At 40.1% G+C, this 15,078-nt stretch overlaps 1 protein-coding gene across 1 annotated transcript in view; it reads right to left on the bottom strand.

Moving 5' to 3' along the window:
- Positions 1 to 15,078, bottom strand: part of Ttc23l (tetratricopeptide repeat domain 23 like) — a 51,536-nt gene that overhangs the window by 19,209 nt on the left and 17,249 nt on the right. Inside the window, exons 6-8 of the mRNA XM_075977804.1 lie at positions 12,728 to 12,905; positions 10,197 to 10,305; positions 3,915 to 4,039 (exon numbers count right to left, since the gene is read on the bottom strand). Of these exons, the coding sequence (XP_075833919.1) occupies positions 3,915 to 4,039; positions 10,197 to 10,305; positions 12,728 to 12,905 (412 nt within the window). The remainder of the gene's footprint in view (positions 1 to 3,914; positions 4,040 to 10,196; positions 10,306 to 12,727; positions 12,906 to 15,078) is intronic.

The raw sequence follows: 15,078 nt of genomic DNA, 5'->3' as shown, positions 1-15,078 counted from the left end.
GAACCTGGAAACAACCTAAATGCCCCTCCATCAAAGAATGGATAAAAAAGAATGTGGTACATTTACACAACGGAGTACTACACAGCAGAAAAAAAATAACAACAGCTTGAATTTTGCAGGAAAATGGATGGAACTAGGAAACATTATTTTGAGTGAGATAACACAGACACAGAAAAACAATTATCACATGTACTTACATCATAAGTGGTTTTTAAACATTAAGCAAAGAAAGTCAGCCTACAAACCACAATCCCAGAGAACTTAGACAACAATATGGACACTAAGAGAGACTTACATAGATATAATCTACATGAGAAGTAGAAAGTATAAAAAGACAAGATCTCCTGAGTAAACTGGGAGCATGGGGACCTTGGGGGAGGATTCAAGGGGGAGGGGAGAGGCAAAGAGGGGAGCATAGAAAAATGTAGAGCTCAATAAATATCATGGAAAAAATTTAAAAAAAAATAAAAATTAAAAAAAGAAGAGGAGGGCTGTGAAGCACTTCGTGTGTACAATTTTATTATGAACAAGATTGTTGTGGAATATTATTTTAATTGGGCAAAGATGTGTTATATTTGTTTATGCTGCATTCGTTTAACTATGTAAAGATGTGTTGCGTTTGTTTCACCTTGCCTGCCTAAGGCACCTTATTGTTCTAATAAAAAGCTGAATGGCCAATAGCTAGGCAGCATAAGGATAGGTGGGGCTGTCAGGCAGAGAGAATAAACAGGAGGAGAAATCTAGGCTAAAAAGGACAAGAGAAGAAGGAGAGAGAATGAGGGAGAAAAAGAGGGAGACACCCTGGCCCAGTAAAGTAGCCACCAGCCAGTAGACATGGAGTAGAACCATGCAGAAAGGAAAGCAAAAAGTCCTGAGGCAAAATGTAGATGAAGAAAACCTGGTTAAGTTGTAAGAGCAGGCAAAAACTGAGCCTGAACTAGGTTGAGCACTCATAACTAATACTATGTCTCTGTGTCGTGATTTGGGAGCTGGTTGGCGGCCTAAAAAAAGAAAACAAGATCTTGATGTTCATTGCACCATCATGAATAAGCTCTTTGGAGCCCATTCCCTAAGGATGGACACCTTGCTCAGCATAGATACAGTGTGGAAGGCCTTGGTCCTGCCTCAAGTGAGGTGGCAGACTTTGTTGACTCCCCATGGGAGGCCTCACCCTCTCTGAGGAGTGGATGGGGGTGGGGGAGGTCGAAGGTGGAAGGAGTGGCGGGACAGGAGGGAGAGGGAACTAGGATTGGTGTGTAAAATAAGACTGTTTCAAAAATAAAAAAGATAAGCTCTTAAAGGCTAAAAACTCATCATTGAAAGTAAAATTATAGAGCTGAGATTATTTTATGGCACTGAGATTCAAAATTAACCTTCTGAGCCATTAGAAAATGTCACAGTCACTAACTATGTTTCTTTCATTTTTATAAATACTAGTTAGTAAAAACATCATTAGTTGTAAAAGTACTTTTATGTAGCATAAAATAAGCTTTTATTAATAAAAAGAAACAAATTCTTAACCCTATGCTTATAAATTCATTTTTAAACTAGTTGTTATATGACAGAGGAGATCATGTCAAATCTCTCCAAGTGTCCCCACTTGTCTGAGGAAGTATAAGATTGGTTTGGTCAACTCAAAGTCATATAGAATCTCATAACACAATTCTCACTGTATTCAAATACATAGAGCTTAGGTCATAACTTCCTAAGCAAATGACTTAGACTAATAGGGTCATTAAATAAGAATGTCAGTAACTGTGCTGGTTATTTTTAATATTAGCTGGACACAAGTTAAAGAGGAGGGAACCTCAATAGAGAAAAATACATTTATACATCAGCTGTGGGTCATTTTATTAGGGATTGACGGGGGAGGGCCCAGTCCATTGTGGGTGGTATCATCCCTGGTCCGGTGGTCTTGGGTGTAAGAAAGGCTGAGCAAGCCAGTAAGCAGTACTCCTCCATGGCTTCTGCATCAGGTCCAAGTTTGTCCTACATAGGTTTCTGCCCTAACTTCCCTCAGTGATGGCCTGTGATGTCCAACTGTGAGCTGAAATAAGTCCTTTCCTTCCCAATGTTGTATATGGACTTGGTGTTCCATCTCAGCTCTAGAACTCATAACAGAGACAGCACCTCACTTTACAGAAGTTAAATGTGAAGATGATGCCTATATGTTTTTCTTTGGGTTCTCCTTATTTAGCTTCTCTAGGATCACTAATTATAGGCTCAATGTCCTTGGTTTATGGCTAGAAACCAAATATGAGTGAGTACATCCCATGTTCCTCTTTTTGGGTCTGGCTTACCTCACTCAGGATAATGTTTTCTATTTCCATCCATTTGCATGCAAAATTCAAGAAGTCCTTGTTTTTTATTGCTGAGTAGTACTCTAATATGTATATATTCCATACTTTCTTCATCCATTCTTCCATTGAAGGGCATCTAGGTTGTTTCCAGGTTCTGGCTATCACAAACAATGCTGCTATGAACATCGTAGAGCATATACTTTTGTTGTATGATAAGGCCTCTCTTGGGTATATTCCCAAGAGTGGTATTGCTGGGTCCAGGGGTAAGTTGATGCCAAATTTCCTGAGAAACCTCCATACTGCTTTCCAAAGTGGTTGCACAAGTTTGCATTCCCACCAGCAATGGATGAGGGTACCCCTTTCTCCACAACCTCTCCAACAAAGGCTATCATTGGTGTTTTTGATTTTAGCCATTCTGACAGGTGTAAGATGGTATCTTAAAGTTGTCTTGATTTGCATTTCCCTGATCACTAAGGAAGTTGAGCATGACCTACTGACAACTCAAGAACAATGGCAATGGGTTTCTGATCCTACTGCATGCACTGGCTTTGTGGGAGCCTAGGCAGTTTGGATGCTCAACTTACTAGACCAGGATGGAGGTGGGGGTTCCTTGGACTTCCCACAGGACAGGGAACCCTGATTGCTTTTCGAGCTGGGGGGGGGGGGACTTAATTGGGGGAGGGGGAGGGAAATGGGAGGCGGTGGCAGGGAAGAGACAGAAATCTTTAATAAATAAATAAATTAAAAAATAAAAAAAAATAAAGAAACTGCTTGGCCTGATAGGTTAGAACATAGGTGGGTGGAGTAAGCAGAACAGAATGCTGGGAGGAAGAGGAAGTGAGCACAGACGCCATGCCGCTCTTCTCTAGGACAGACGCGATGAAGCAAGATAAGACTGGTGCTATACAGATTACTAAATATGGGTTAGGCAAGATAAGTCACCACCTCGTGGTGCTACACACATTAATAGAAATGGGTCAAGCAGTGTTTATATGAATACAGTTTGTGTTTTGTTATTTTGGGGCATAAGCTAGCCAGGCAACCACCGCCGGCAGGAACGCAGTGCATTGCTCTTTCAATAATCACCAATCTTCTTGTTCCTTATTTTTCTGCTATGGAAGAACTTGGTTCACTCATTGTAATCTGACTTTGTCAGGGCCTGTGCACTGTGTCCCACACTCTCTGTTCATTTCTTATACATTTTAATATTTTACTAACAATAAATTATTGGTCTATTCAATAAAAAAAATAAATAAAAAATAAAAAATAAATAAAAAAAAATAAAAAAATGTGAAGATGAGGTTGTGTCTAGTAAGCGATGAAGGTCAGACTGAAAGGGAAACACAACCATGAAAAAAGAAAGAAACCAGTAGTTAGATCCAAAGGTAGTGGCTAGGTAGAACTTGAAATGTACTGGATATGAAGGACTTCACGTATTACAACAAAAGCAAACTATTTTATCAATATCATAAGCTGCAACAGTCCTGTGTGTGACACCAGTTTTATCTGACACTTCTGTGAACTCTAGTTTCTGAACTGTGAGACAAAACAAGGCCCATCTATCTATATCTAACAAACAACAGAGAAGTCATGTTTACAACTTGGGAACCTTACATGATTTTCGCCATTTTGGAGGAGCCACCTACAAAAGTCTTCAATGGTGGTGAGACTCTCAGAGTCGTCAGAGCCCAGTATCTGATATGCACTAATACTCCTTATGAAATATATCTCAACAGCATCTGAAAAAACGGAGAGGATTATTTAAATCAAATCTCAAGCCTTCATAAATGTCTATTATCAGCTTGGGTCCCTTTGGCATCATCATGCTTAAAGTCTGTGTCTGTTCGTACCTCGGGTTTCACAAAACTTTTCAAAAGATCAAGACAGGATCAGATCGAATCAGACGATAGGCTCATGATGAAACACATGTATGGATTTCAAGTGCGGGGGAAGGGGCAACCGTCCAAATAGCCCTGTTATCCAAAAGGCCCAAATAATTCTCATATTAAACACCCAGGGACATTAAAAGACTATATCTTTAGTTAAAACTTAGATAGTTTGTGTTTATATATAATTATGTGTATATATAAAGACATATAATAACATAAGCATATGTATGTATACAGAAATATGATTTGGCGATTTTTACCATTGGAAAATTTACTGTTATTGAGGAAATGTACTATTTTTCCTATTTGGTACAATAGTTGCTATGGGTTTGTCATATATAGACTTATTATGTTCAACCATGTTCCTTCGATTTTTAGTTCTCATAGGCTTTTATCAGAAAGGAACACTGACTTTTTTTTATTATTTTTATTGAGCTCTACATTTTTCTCTGCTCCCCTCCCTACCTCTTCCCTCCCCTTCAACCCTCCTCCTACATCCCCATGCTCCCAGTTTACTCAGGAGATCTTGTCTTTTTCTACTTCCCATGTAGATTAGATCTATGTAAGTCTCTCTTAGTGTCCTCATTGTTGTCTAAGTTCTCTGGGATTGTGATTTGTAGGCTGGTTTTCTTTGCCTTATGTTTAAAAACCACTTATGAGTGAGTACATGTGATAATTGTGTAACACTGGACTTTTTTGAAGGTTTTATTCTGCATTGGTTGAGATGATCATGTGATTTCTGTGTTCTATTTATACTGTATTTTATTTACCGTATAGCAGTTACATATCTTGATTAAACCTTTCTTCTCTGGACTCAAACTGACCTAATCTTAATGTATCCTTGAAGTAGATTTACAATAATTCTACTGAAAATTTTTGTGTCTCTGTTCATCATGGAAATTGTAGTTTTCCTTTTGGTTGTTGTAAACTTATTTAGATTTGGGATCAGGATAATGCTGGCTTCGTTCATGAGCTTGGCAGTGTTCAAATGTTTCCATTTTCTGTAACAGTTGGGAAGCTTTGGAGTTAGTTACCAGCAGTGAATTCATCCAGTCCTGGGCTTTTCTTTGTTGGACACTTTTTATTATTGCTTCAATTTTTTATTGTGGAATTCCTAAGTAGTTTATAAGTCCTCTTAATTTAATTTTGATAAGACATATGTGCCTAGGAATTTGTTCATTTCTTCTGGATTTTCTAGGGTTTTTGTTGCATTTTTGTTATTTTCTAATGTAGGTTTTCAAAGTATTTCCTAGGAATTATTTGAATTTCAATGAACTCTGTACTAACTTTTTCCTCTTCATCTTCACTGCTATTAATCTGGGTCTCCTCTTTCTTTTGCTTAGTTTGATTAGGGGTTTTAAACTCTTGTTTGGTTTTCAAAGAACTAACCCTTTGACTGATTCTTTATGTTGTTCTTTTTATGTCAATTTTATTTAATTTCTGCTCTAATATGTATTGTTTCTTACCATCTACAGATTTTAGTTTGGATTGTTCTGGTTCTTATAAGACTTTGAAGCACAGCATCATATTATTTGAAAGCACTCAGGGTTTGTCTTTAATTAATTAATTGATTAACTAGAGACAGTGTCTCTCCACATAGTCCTGGATGTCCTAGAACTTACTATGTAGACCAGGTTGGCCTCAAAGTCAGTAAGATCCATCTGCCTCTGCTTCCTCCAGTGCTGATATTAAAGACACGTGCCACTCCACCTGGTCTCAGGTTTTAGATGTAAGGACCCTTGAGTACAAACGTTTCTCCTGAACCTGCCTTTGGTGCATTGCAAAGATTCCGGTAATTTGTAGCTTCACTTTTCATTTGATTCCAGAAATTGGTTTTAATTCTTTCCCGATATACTCAATGTTCAGCCTCCATGTGTTTCTGCTTTTCTTGCTATTGTTTCCTAGTTTGGGTGAGATATGATCAGATAGATCCACGAAAGTATGGTGGGGCTTGACTTGTGGCCTAGAATGTGGTTTGTTTTTATAGAAGGTTAAATTGGTTGCTGCAAGGAATGTTTATTAGTATAGTTGTGGGTATCTGCTAAGGCCATTTGCTCTGTGGTGTACTTTAACTGGTTATTTAAGACTCCAGTTGGAAAAAGCAAAAGCATTATCTTTAGTTCTTTCTATCCCTCTGTCTCTCTGTGTCTCTGTCTCTGTCTCTCTCTCTGTCTCTCTCTCTCTCTCTCTCCCCTTCCCTTTTCTCCCTCCCCACCATGTAGGCCAGTCTAGTCTCAAGCTCACAGTCCTACCTCCTCATCGGCCTGACTTTTGACATTGCAGGCATTTCAACTACCACAGCTTGCTACCTTTTACTCATTTCTTGGTTAATACTTTTCTCATGATTAGTGACCAGTTACATTTAGTTTTTATGCAGTGTTTGATCTCTTCTGCCTGCCTTTCTGCTTTAACTTTAGTTCTAACATTCAAGACAAGGGACCATGACTCAGAGCTTGTGCATGACACAAGCAAATTCTGCCTTGTCATCTTTAGATGTGAATGTGCAATTTCAGCTTCTTCACTTCTCCAGATGGATTCTAGAGTCTGACCTTTATTTATAAAAGGTCCTGCTGGGACAATGACTGTAATTATGCTAAGTTCTTAGATTGCTTCTAGAAAAGCTGGCCCATTCATTTTATTAAACCTTCTACTTTACACACAGGCTGTTGCTACACTTAGTTAGGTCAGCTCTGATTTCATTTGGAGACCTTGATAAGCTTGAACTTACTGATTCTAGAAGTTCCATATCTGTGTTAGTTTTCTTTTTTAATATTTATTTATTTATTATGTATACAATATTCTGTCTGTGTGTATGCCTGGTGTAATGGGGCACCAGACCCCATTACAGATGGTTGTGAGCCACCATGTGGTTGCTGGGAATTGAACTCAGGACCTTTGGAAGAGCAGGTAATGCTCTTAACCTCTGAGCCATCTCTCCAGCCCCCTCTGCGTTTGTTTTCTGCAGAGACAATACGTTGGTGGTTGTGATGGCATGGAATGTAGCCACGAGTCTGTCAATTATACCAAAGTGGTCATGTCACGGATGACCGTGGTCAGGTAGGGATAAAGTTTTAATCTAGCTGAAGTTTAAGTTAATGATAAAACTTGAATATATACAATTTCTAAAACTTTTTATTTATTGTACTGGGTTACACAAGGCTTCTTTCATGCAAGCCTTTGATACCTCATATGGTGTTACTCTTGATTGTTAAATTTATGTTACTTAGAATCACCATGGGAACAAATCTCTGGACAAGTCTGTGAGGAATTAGCTGAATGAGAAGTCCTGCCTTAAGTATGGCCAATGTCCCTCTGTGGGCTGGGGTCCAGGATGAATTAAAAGGACACGGGGAGCCGAGAACGGGCCCTCATGAGTGCACTGCTTCCTGAATGTAAGCCAATTGCTACCATTACAGCACGCATCCTCTGCTCTGACGGGATGCACTCCCCGGAACTGTGCGTCAGGCACTGTGATGCAGCAGTGAGACATGGGATTAAGGTGCCCTCCTAGCCTCCCTGCCCATCAAGTCGCCTGCCCGCCCAGTTTTGTTTCTCATTTTATGTCCTCTGTATGTATTCCTGCAAATGACATAGCTTCATTCTTCTTTATGGCTGGAAACATTTCACTGTGTGTGTATTTTATCCATTCCTGTGAATGGCCACCTAGGTTGTTTCATACTGTAACTGTTAATAAACACCAATGTGCAAGTCTCTGTTTACACTCCCACTGATACTGTCTAAGAGTTTGCTTTGGTCCGTTTTCTCTGATTCAGAGAATTTTTGTATTGTTTTGGGTTTTTTGGTTTTGTTTTTCTGAGACAAGGTTTTTCTGTAGCTTTGGCGCCCGTCCTGGAACTAGCTCTTATAAATTAGGCTGGCCTTGAACTCACAGAGATCCACCTGCCTCTGCCTCCCGAGTGCAAGGATTACAAGCGTGCGCCACCACTGTCCGGCTGGTCCACATTCTCACCAGCATTTTTCTTGTTTGTTTGCTTGACAGACATGGTTTTAGATATTTTTGGAGTGAAAATTTCTAGCTTCTTTCATTGTATATCTCTATATAATCTTTATATATATATATATATATATATATACACATACATACACACAATGTATATGTGTATATATACAATTGTATATGTTTATGTGTGCTTAGAAAGTCTTTTCTCTAAGTTTAATTTTAGTTCTTTCTATTTTAGATACTTATATATTATATATAGATATTTATTATATCTATATAACAAGATTTATTAGTTTTATCCACAAATATTTTATTTTCAGTTTTGATGGACAAAAGTTTAGCTGGAATTTAATTTAGCTAATTATAAGGCTTGTAGATACACATTTGCCAACTTGACTGATTTAACGGGGGAGGGTGGCTAGCAAGCTCCTTTCCTGTGAATTCTGCCTGGGGTGATAGAATCTCAACTTAGCCTCTGTGTGCTCTTCTCTGACTGTTTCTGATGTTGAATATTACTTCAGGTTTATCGGCCCTTTGTTGTCCACTTTTGTAACGGTTGATGCCTTTTAAGCTACAGCTATCTATGTCAGCAAGTACCCCTCCGCCGCGTGGCTGCAAGAGCCACAGTCTGAGGAAATTCTCTTCCCTACTAAGAGAACTTATCTAAATCTCTTTCCCACTAATGAATGCAAGATTCAAAGGTTGAGGTAGAATCCTGCTTCCCAGAGAGGCTGACTACCAAGCCGCTCACAAACCTCCTCGCGTCTCCCAAGAAGTCCTCGCGGTGCTTTTCCTCGCCCCTCCTTATAGCCCTTTCTCCACCTAGCTCCTCCCTACAACTTCCTGTCTGCTAGCTGTTTATGCAACCTCTGGACCACAGGTGAATTTTATTTAATCAAACACATCTTTGCATCATTAAACAAATGTTCCAGAGCACAAACAAAAGTAACACACCTTAAAAAATATTCCACAACGGGCCATCTGGAAGGTTACTGCGCCTACCACCATACCACCAGGCCTCATGGTTATTTGCATTTCATCTCCTAAGAACTGCTGGCTCATTTCATTATCTCATTTATTGACTGCTTTTCGGGGTTGTTTTTGTTTGTTTGTTTTAGCTCTTTTTATATTCTAGATATTACTCAGATGTAGAGCTAGCAGAGATCTCTTCCTGGGCTGCAGGCTGCCTCCTCAGTATTTTCCTCTGCTGGGCAATGGTTGAATTTTGTGAAATCTCATTTGTTAGTTGCTGGTGTTGTTTGCTGAGTGCCTGCAGTCATGCTCAGAAGGCGCTCACTGCACCAAGAATGAAGTGTGGCCCCTGCTTATGTCTCTATCACTTGGGGAATTTCAAGCCTCATCTTCTGTTTGGTGATCCCATTTGGAGCTGATTTTCTTACAGGCTAAGAGATAAGATCGAGTCCCAAGCTTTTACATGTGGTAATCCAGTTTTGCTGGCACCTTATTTTGAAGAGCCTGTTTCTTTCCCCAATGCACATGTTTGACATCTTTTCTTTAATATTAAAAAGAAGCATGCAGGGCGCTGGCAAGATGACTCAGTGGTAAAGGAACTTGCTTCCAAGCCTGATGACCTGGGATTGAATCCAACCCCCAAGTCTCCATGATGAAAGAAAAGAACTAACTTTTTTGATTTTCACAAATGCACCATGGCATTCACACATGCAAGCATATCTTTTGATAGTAAGCACATGGGCACACACACACAGAATAAATATTATTTTTAATTAAGTATTGAGAAAAATATTTTCTTGAAATCGAGGTTTTTCTCATATAAAAAGCTAAATATTCCTCATATTTACAAATATATCAAATTTCTTATAACTGTAAAGTATGAAAATTTGTTATACATGGAATGCACACACCATGGGTATATATATATCTTAAAAAGAAAAAAATTATTCAATGAAAATTCAGATTTAGGAAGTAGCTACCTACAGTCTCTTATTTATATATGGATCATTCATTAGTTTGCTTTTCATGTCGCTGGGGAGTGACAGTAGATGCAAGGTCATCTCTTCTACCTACCCCTGTGCTGGGATTCTCCGGACATGGCGTACGCTTTAGCCAGTAAAGCACTCGCCTCAGCGGTTTGGGGGCTGACTTCAGAAAACGAAGAAACACAGATAGAATAGGCCTGGAAAAAGAAAAAAACGGTGACAAGATCAGTACTGTTCCTTTAACTGTAAGCTCCTGGGTGAGATCTGAGTTCAAATCTCTGCTGCCACTCGTTAGCCATATAACTTCAGTTGAATTAGCTATAACTGTGCTCCACTTTTCTGATCCTTAAAGGGAGATAAAATAAGGATAAATTATTTAAAAATCTTTGTGGGTTAAATGAAATACATACTCAAGTGCACACAATAAAAGCAATCTATAATTTTTAACTCTTAGTTTTTGGTGTTGCTATAAGCATTGACTACTACTTTTTTCATTCTGATTTGATCAGTTTTTTGCTTGTTTATTGGTTGGTTGGTTGGTTGGGGTTTTTTTGAGATAGGGTTTCTCTGTTTAACCCTGGCTGTCCTGGAACTCCCTCTGTAGACCAGGCTGGCCTCAAACTCTGTGATCCACGTGGCTCTGCCTCCGGAATGCTGGGATTAAAGATGTGCACCACCACTGCCTGGCTTGACCACTGTTTTTGTTTTTGTTTTTTTTAAAGATTTATTTATTTATTATGTATACAGTGTTCTGTCTATCTGTATGCTTGCTGGCCAGAAGAGGGCATCAGATCTCATTACAGGTGGCTGTGAGCCACCATGTGGTTGCTGGGAATTGAACTCAGGACCTCTGGAAGAGCAGTCAGTGCTCTTAACCTCTGAGCCATCTCTCCAGCCCTTGACCATAGTTTTAAGAGATCCTTGAATTCAAAACTCATGTCTTTCCCTGCAGGCACTGACTCTGGCACCGAAGCAGATCCTCTCGTGTTTCTCCCCATTGCCTGGTATCTATAATCTTGGGCTGTCTAACCGTTCTCCACGCCTTTTCTTAACTCTATGGGTTTCAACATAAGACTATGGGGCTGTGCTACTATTTTTCCCATGTACGAAATCCAGCATGTCTATACATCTGTGCCGAAAGCAATATTGCCACGTTTTATTCAAAAAAGAGAAAGGTGAATTTAACAGTTCAAGCACATTTTAAACGGAAGTGCCTTAAATGGTTTTTATATCACAGACTCGATATTCCTTTGTGTTGGTTTGCCCCGAGTATTTGTCAGTTTAGTTACCTCCACGTGAGATATACTTTATTGGTTTAACCTTAAATTTGGAAATAAAATCAGCTGCAATGATCTTAAAGGGAGTCTGATATAACAAAATACCATGAGTTTTATGTAGGAGGCCTATCTTAGAATTACCATTTTTGTGAACAGACACCATGACAACAGCAGCTTTTATGATGGAAAACATTAATTGGGGCAGACTTACAGGTCAGAGGTTTAATCCCTTACTGTCACAGCAGGAAACATGGTGGCATATCGGCAGACATGGTGCTGGAGAAGGAGCTGAGAGTCCTACATCTGGATCCACAGGCAACAGGAAGTGAACTATCTAATCATACTGTGTGAGGCTTGAGCATATATGAGACCTTGAAGCCCACTTCCTCAGTGATACATTTCGTCCAGCAAGGTCACACCTAATCCAACAAGACTACACCTAATAGGGCTGTTCTGTATGATCCAAGCATTAAAAATTATTATTTATTATTGTCACTATTATTATTTGTTTTTGCAAGCAAATATACATGTATAGACACGTGTGGCGGTCAAAGGGCTACTCTGTGGAATCTACTGTTTCCTTCCACTTTCACATGGGTTCCAGGGATCAAACTTTGGTCACCAGCCTTCCCTTTTTGTCTTCTTCAAGTCAACTTCAGCTGCCCCTATGTGTTTTTCCTTTTGGGTTGGACTTAGGTTTGGTTTCCTCCTAGCACTGACAGAGATGAGAGGCCTAGGAGAGGTTGTGTTATTTCCCAGTTAGGTGAAGAACATATATGTTTACTAGAGTCAGGGACCTCTGGTCAGGTTTTTTAGGTTTGAGGCTGTTGTTTGGAGGAAAGTCAAAGTTAACATGTGTGGTAGTTTGAATGTAATTGGCCCTCCATAATCTCATAGGTTGTGACACTATTAGGAGGTATAGCTTTATTAGAGTAGGTACAGCCTTGTTGGAGGAACTGTATCCCCTACGGGGGTGGGCTTTAAGGCTTCCTATGCTCAGGGTATCAGAATCTCAGTCAACTTCCTGTTACCTACAAGATGTAGAACTCTCAGCTATTCCTCCAGCACCACGTCTTCTTGCATGCTGCCATGCTTCCTGTCCTGATGATAATGCACCGACCCTCTGAAACTTAAGTGAGTCCCCTCAATTAAACATTTTCCTTTTAAGAGTTGCTGTGGTCAAGATGTTTCTTCACAGCAACAAAAACCCTAACTAAGACAACATGGAACCAATTCTGCCCCTTAAGATGTTAGGGTTAAAGTAAAGAACCAATCTTATCTTTTTGTCATGAGAAGCCACTGGGCCTGGGCTCAAACAAGGCCACCTTGCCAAAGAACCAACCTGCTGCAAATACTGGATGGCCTGCTCATGGTTCTTCCTCAGCTGCTCAATCTGAGCGACTTCTTCGTACAGACTAATCAGATCTGATGTGCCATGTCCCTTGGCAGTGATGACATTGCCAATGGCCTTTTCAAAGTATGCCAGAGCTAGGCTCATCCTGTGTATGGCCAAGGAGGCTCTACAAGAAAAGAAGAGAAGGTGGAAAGTCACACGGAGGTCACTTCCTTTGCAGACATGGAAGGAATTAATTCCAAGAAGAATTTGTCTTCATAGACAAATCATCTGGACGGTTGGCTCAAAATCCAGCATTGCTTTAAATAAACTCCCATTATCCTGAATTTTGCCCACAAGGTCCCACAAACTACCAGCCTTTGCTTAACCCACGAATATGTTTGGTTCTCATACAATTTCTATAAAAATAGAAAAATGGCACCCAGAAATTTATAAAATGGGATAATTTATTCATAAACACTGACTGTGAGTCTTGTAATACTAGTAAAGGTGGGGTAAAGCACCAGCCCTAATGACTCAGCAAAAAGCCTGTGACTGCCATGTGTACATGCCATACATATGGAACACATGAGACTGGTTTATATGTGGGACTGATAACGGATAGAACTAGCAGTCATGTGCATGTGAGCTGTGACAGTGGAATGAGAAGCTAGGCATCAGCATGCCATGCACCTCCTCTGCCTCACGGGCAGACGCATTTCCATGCTTTTTCAGGACAGGCTGGAGACTTCTCAGTAGGGCAGTACTTATGATGCAAAAGTAGACTCCAAAGCCAAGGACAATGACACTGGGTTTTGATCCTACTGCATGTACTGGCTTTGTGGGAGCCTAGCCTGTTTGGATGTTCACCTTCCTAGACCTACATGGAGAGGGGAGAACCTTGGACTTCCCACAGGGCAGGGAACCAGGACTGCTCTTCACTGGAGAAGGAGGGGGAAAGGAGTGGGGGGAGGGGGAGGAAAATGGGAGGGGGGAGGAGGCAGAAATTTTTTTCAATAATAATAATAAAAAAATAACGTTTCACCTTAGTTAGCAACAATAATGTTTCACCTTAGTGACAATGTTTCACCTTCGTTAGCAACAATGTTTCACCTTAGTTAGCAACAATGTTAAGCCTAAGTTAGCGACAATGTTTCGCCTTAGTTAGGGACAATGTTTCACCTTGGTTAGCAACAATGTTTCACCTTAGCGACAATAATGTTTCGCCTTAGTTAGCAGCAATAATGTTTCGCCTTAGTCTGTTTACCTTAGTTAGTTCTCTGTTCATTTGAACAAGATTTCCTTCCACCTTTCTCACTGAGTGAGAATGAGCTCAAATGTTAATTATGGAACTGGGCTGTGTACCTACACCTGGAAAAATAAAGAAAAGAAAATGCGAGAGCAAAAAAAAAATAGACTCCAACAGAGGCTTCTCCAGAATTGCCTTTTCTTGCCCTCCTGTTGTCTTTATTGCTCTAACAGGAGACAGGAAGACCCTGTAACACTCAGCCCGAGACTACCTATCAGCAAAAAAAAAAAAAAAAAGTGTCTGAAGAGTAGCACAGGTAGGGTTTGGAACTGGAAAGCTAAGACTATAGAAGGCGAGAGACTCTGAAAGATGGTACTGTGAGACCCTCAAGCAAAGATCTAGAGAGCCACCAATGATTAAAAGATGAGGACCTGACTCCTGAGATGCAGGAGATGCCGTACCATCTACTGTAAGACGACAGGACTCAAAGCCTCTGCCTGAGTGCCTGCAGTTACAAATTTCTGGCTTCTAAAGTCATAAACTCTAGGGGTTAGGGCTTAAAGCCTCTGGGTTTGTGAGTCCCCAAAACGCTTGGCTAAATGTGACGGCCCACAGTGTATGTCCAGCACTGATGATGCAGAAGCCGGAGGAGTCGTGTAAATTTAGGAGAACAGCCTAAGTGACAGAGCTGAGTTTGACTCAATAAAAAGGAACTCAGGGCTGCCTAATTGTGACTTGCACCTGAAGAAAGCCAAGGCCTGCTAGCTAGCCGTTCTGGCAGAAGGATATTGTCATGAAGATGAGGATGAGGGATAAAGTCACTGGTAGGTTATCTAATCAATCTTCTGACAAATACTTATATCAACCAGACAAGTGCTTCTCTTGACTAAAAGTATTTCTCTTGTTCTTCAGACATTAAGAATGGCTCCCAGCAAGAGCTTTGAAGGAAATATTAGCAAGTTGTTTGACCTTGACAATCTTGCCTTAGTATCTCTACCCTTCAATGGAAAAAGGCATTACTAGAATCAAATATAGCAGCATGGTGCAGAAAATAAACTACAAATTCAGATGTTTCATGACAAGCCAAGTTCTTAAACTCATTCTGTCACCT

The sequence above is a fragment of the Microtus pennsylvanicus genome, chromosome 6 (assembly GCF_037038515.1).
Source record: "Microtus pennsylvanicus isolate mMicPen1 chromosome 6, mMicPen1.hap1, whole genome shotgun sequence".
Classification (NCBI taxonomy): domain Eukaryota; kingdom Metazoa; phylum Chordata; class Mammalia; order Rodentia; family Cricetidae; genus Microtus; species Microtus pennsylvanicus.
The sequence above is the reverse complement of the archived record's forward strand: the minus strand, read 5'-3'. Positions and strand labels throughout refer to the sequence as shown.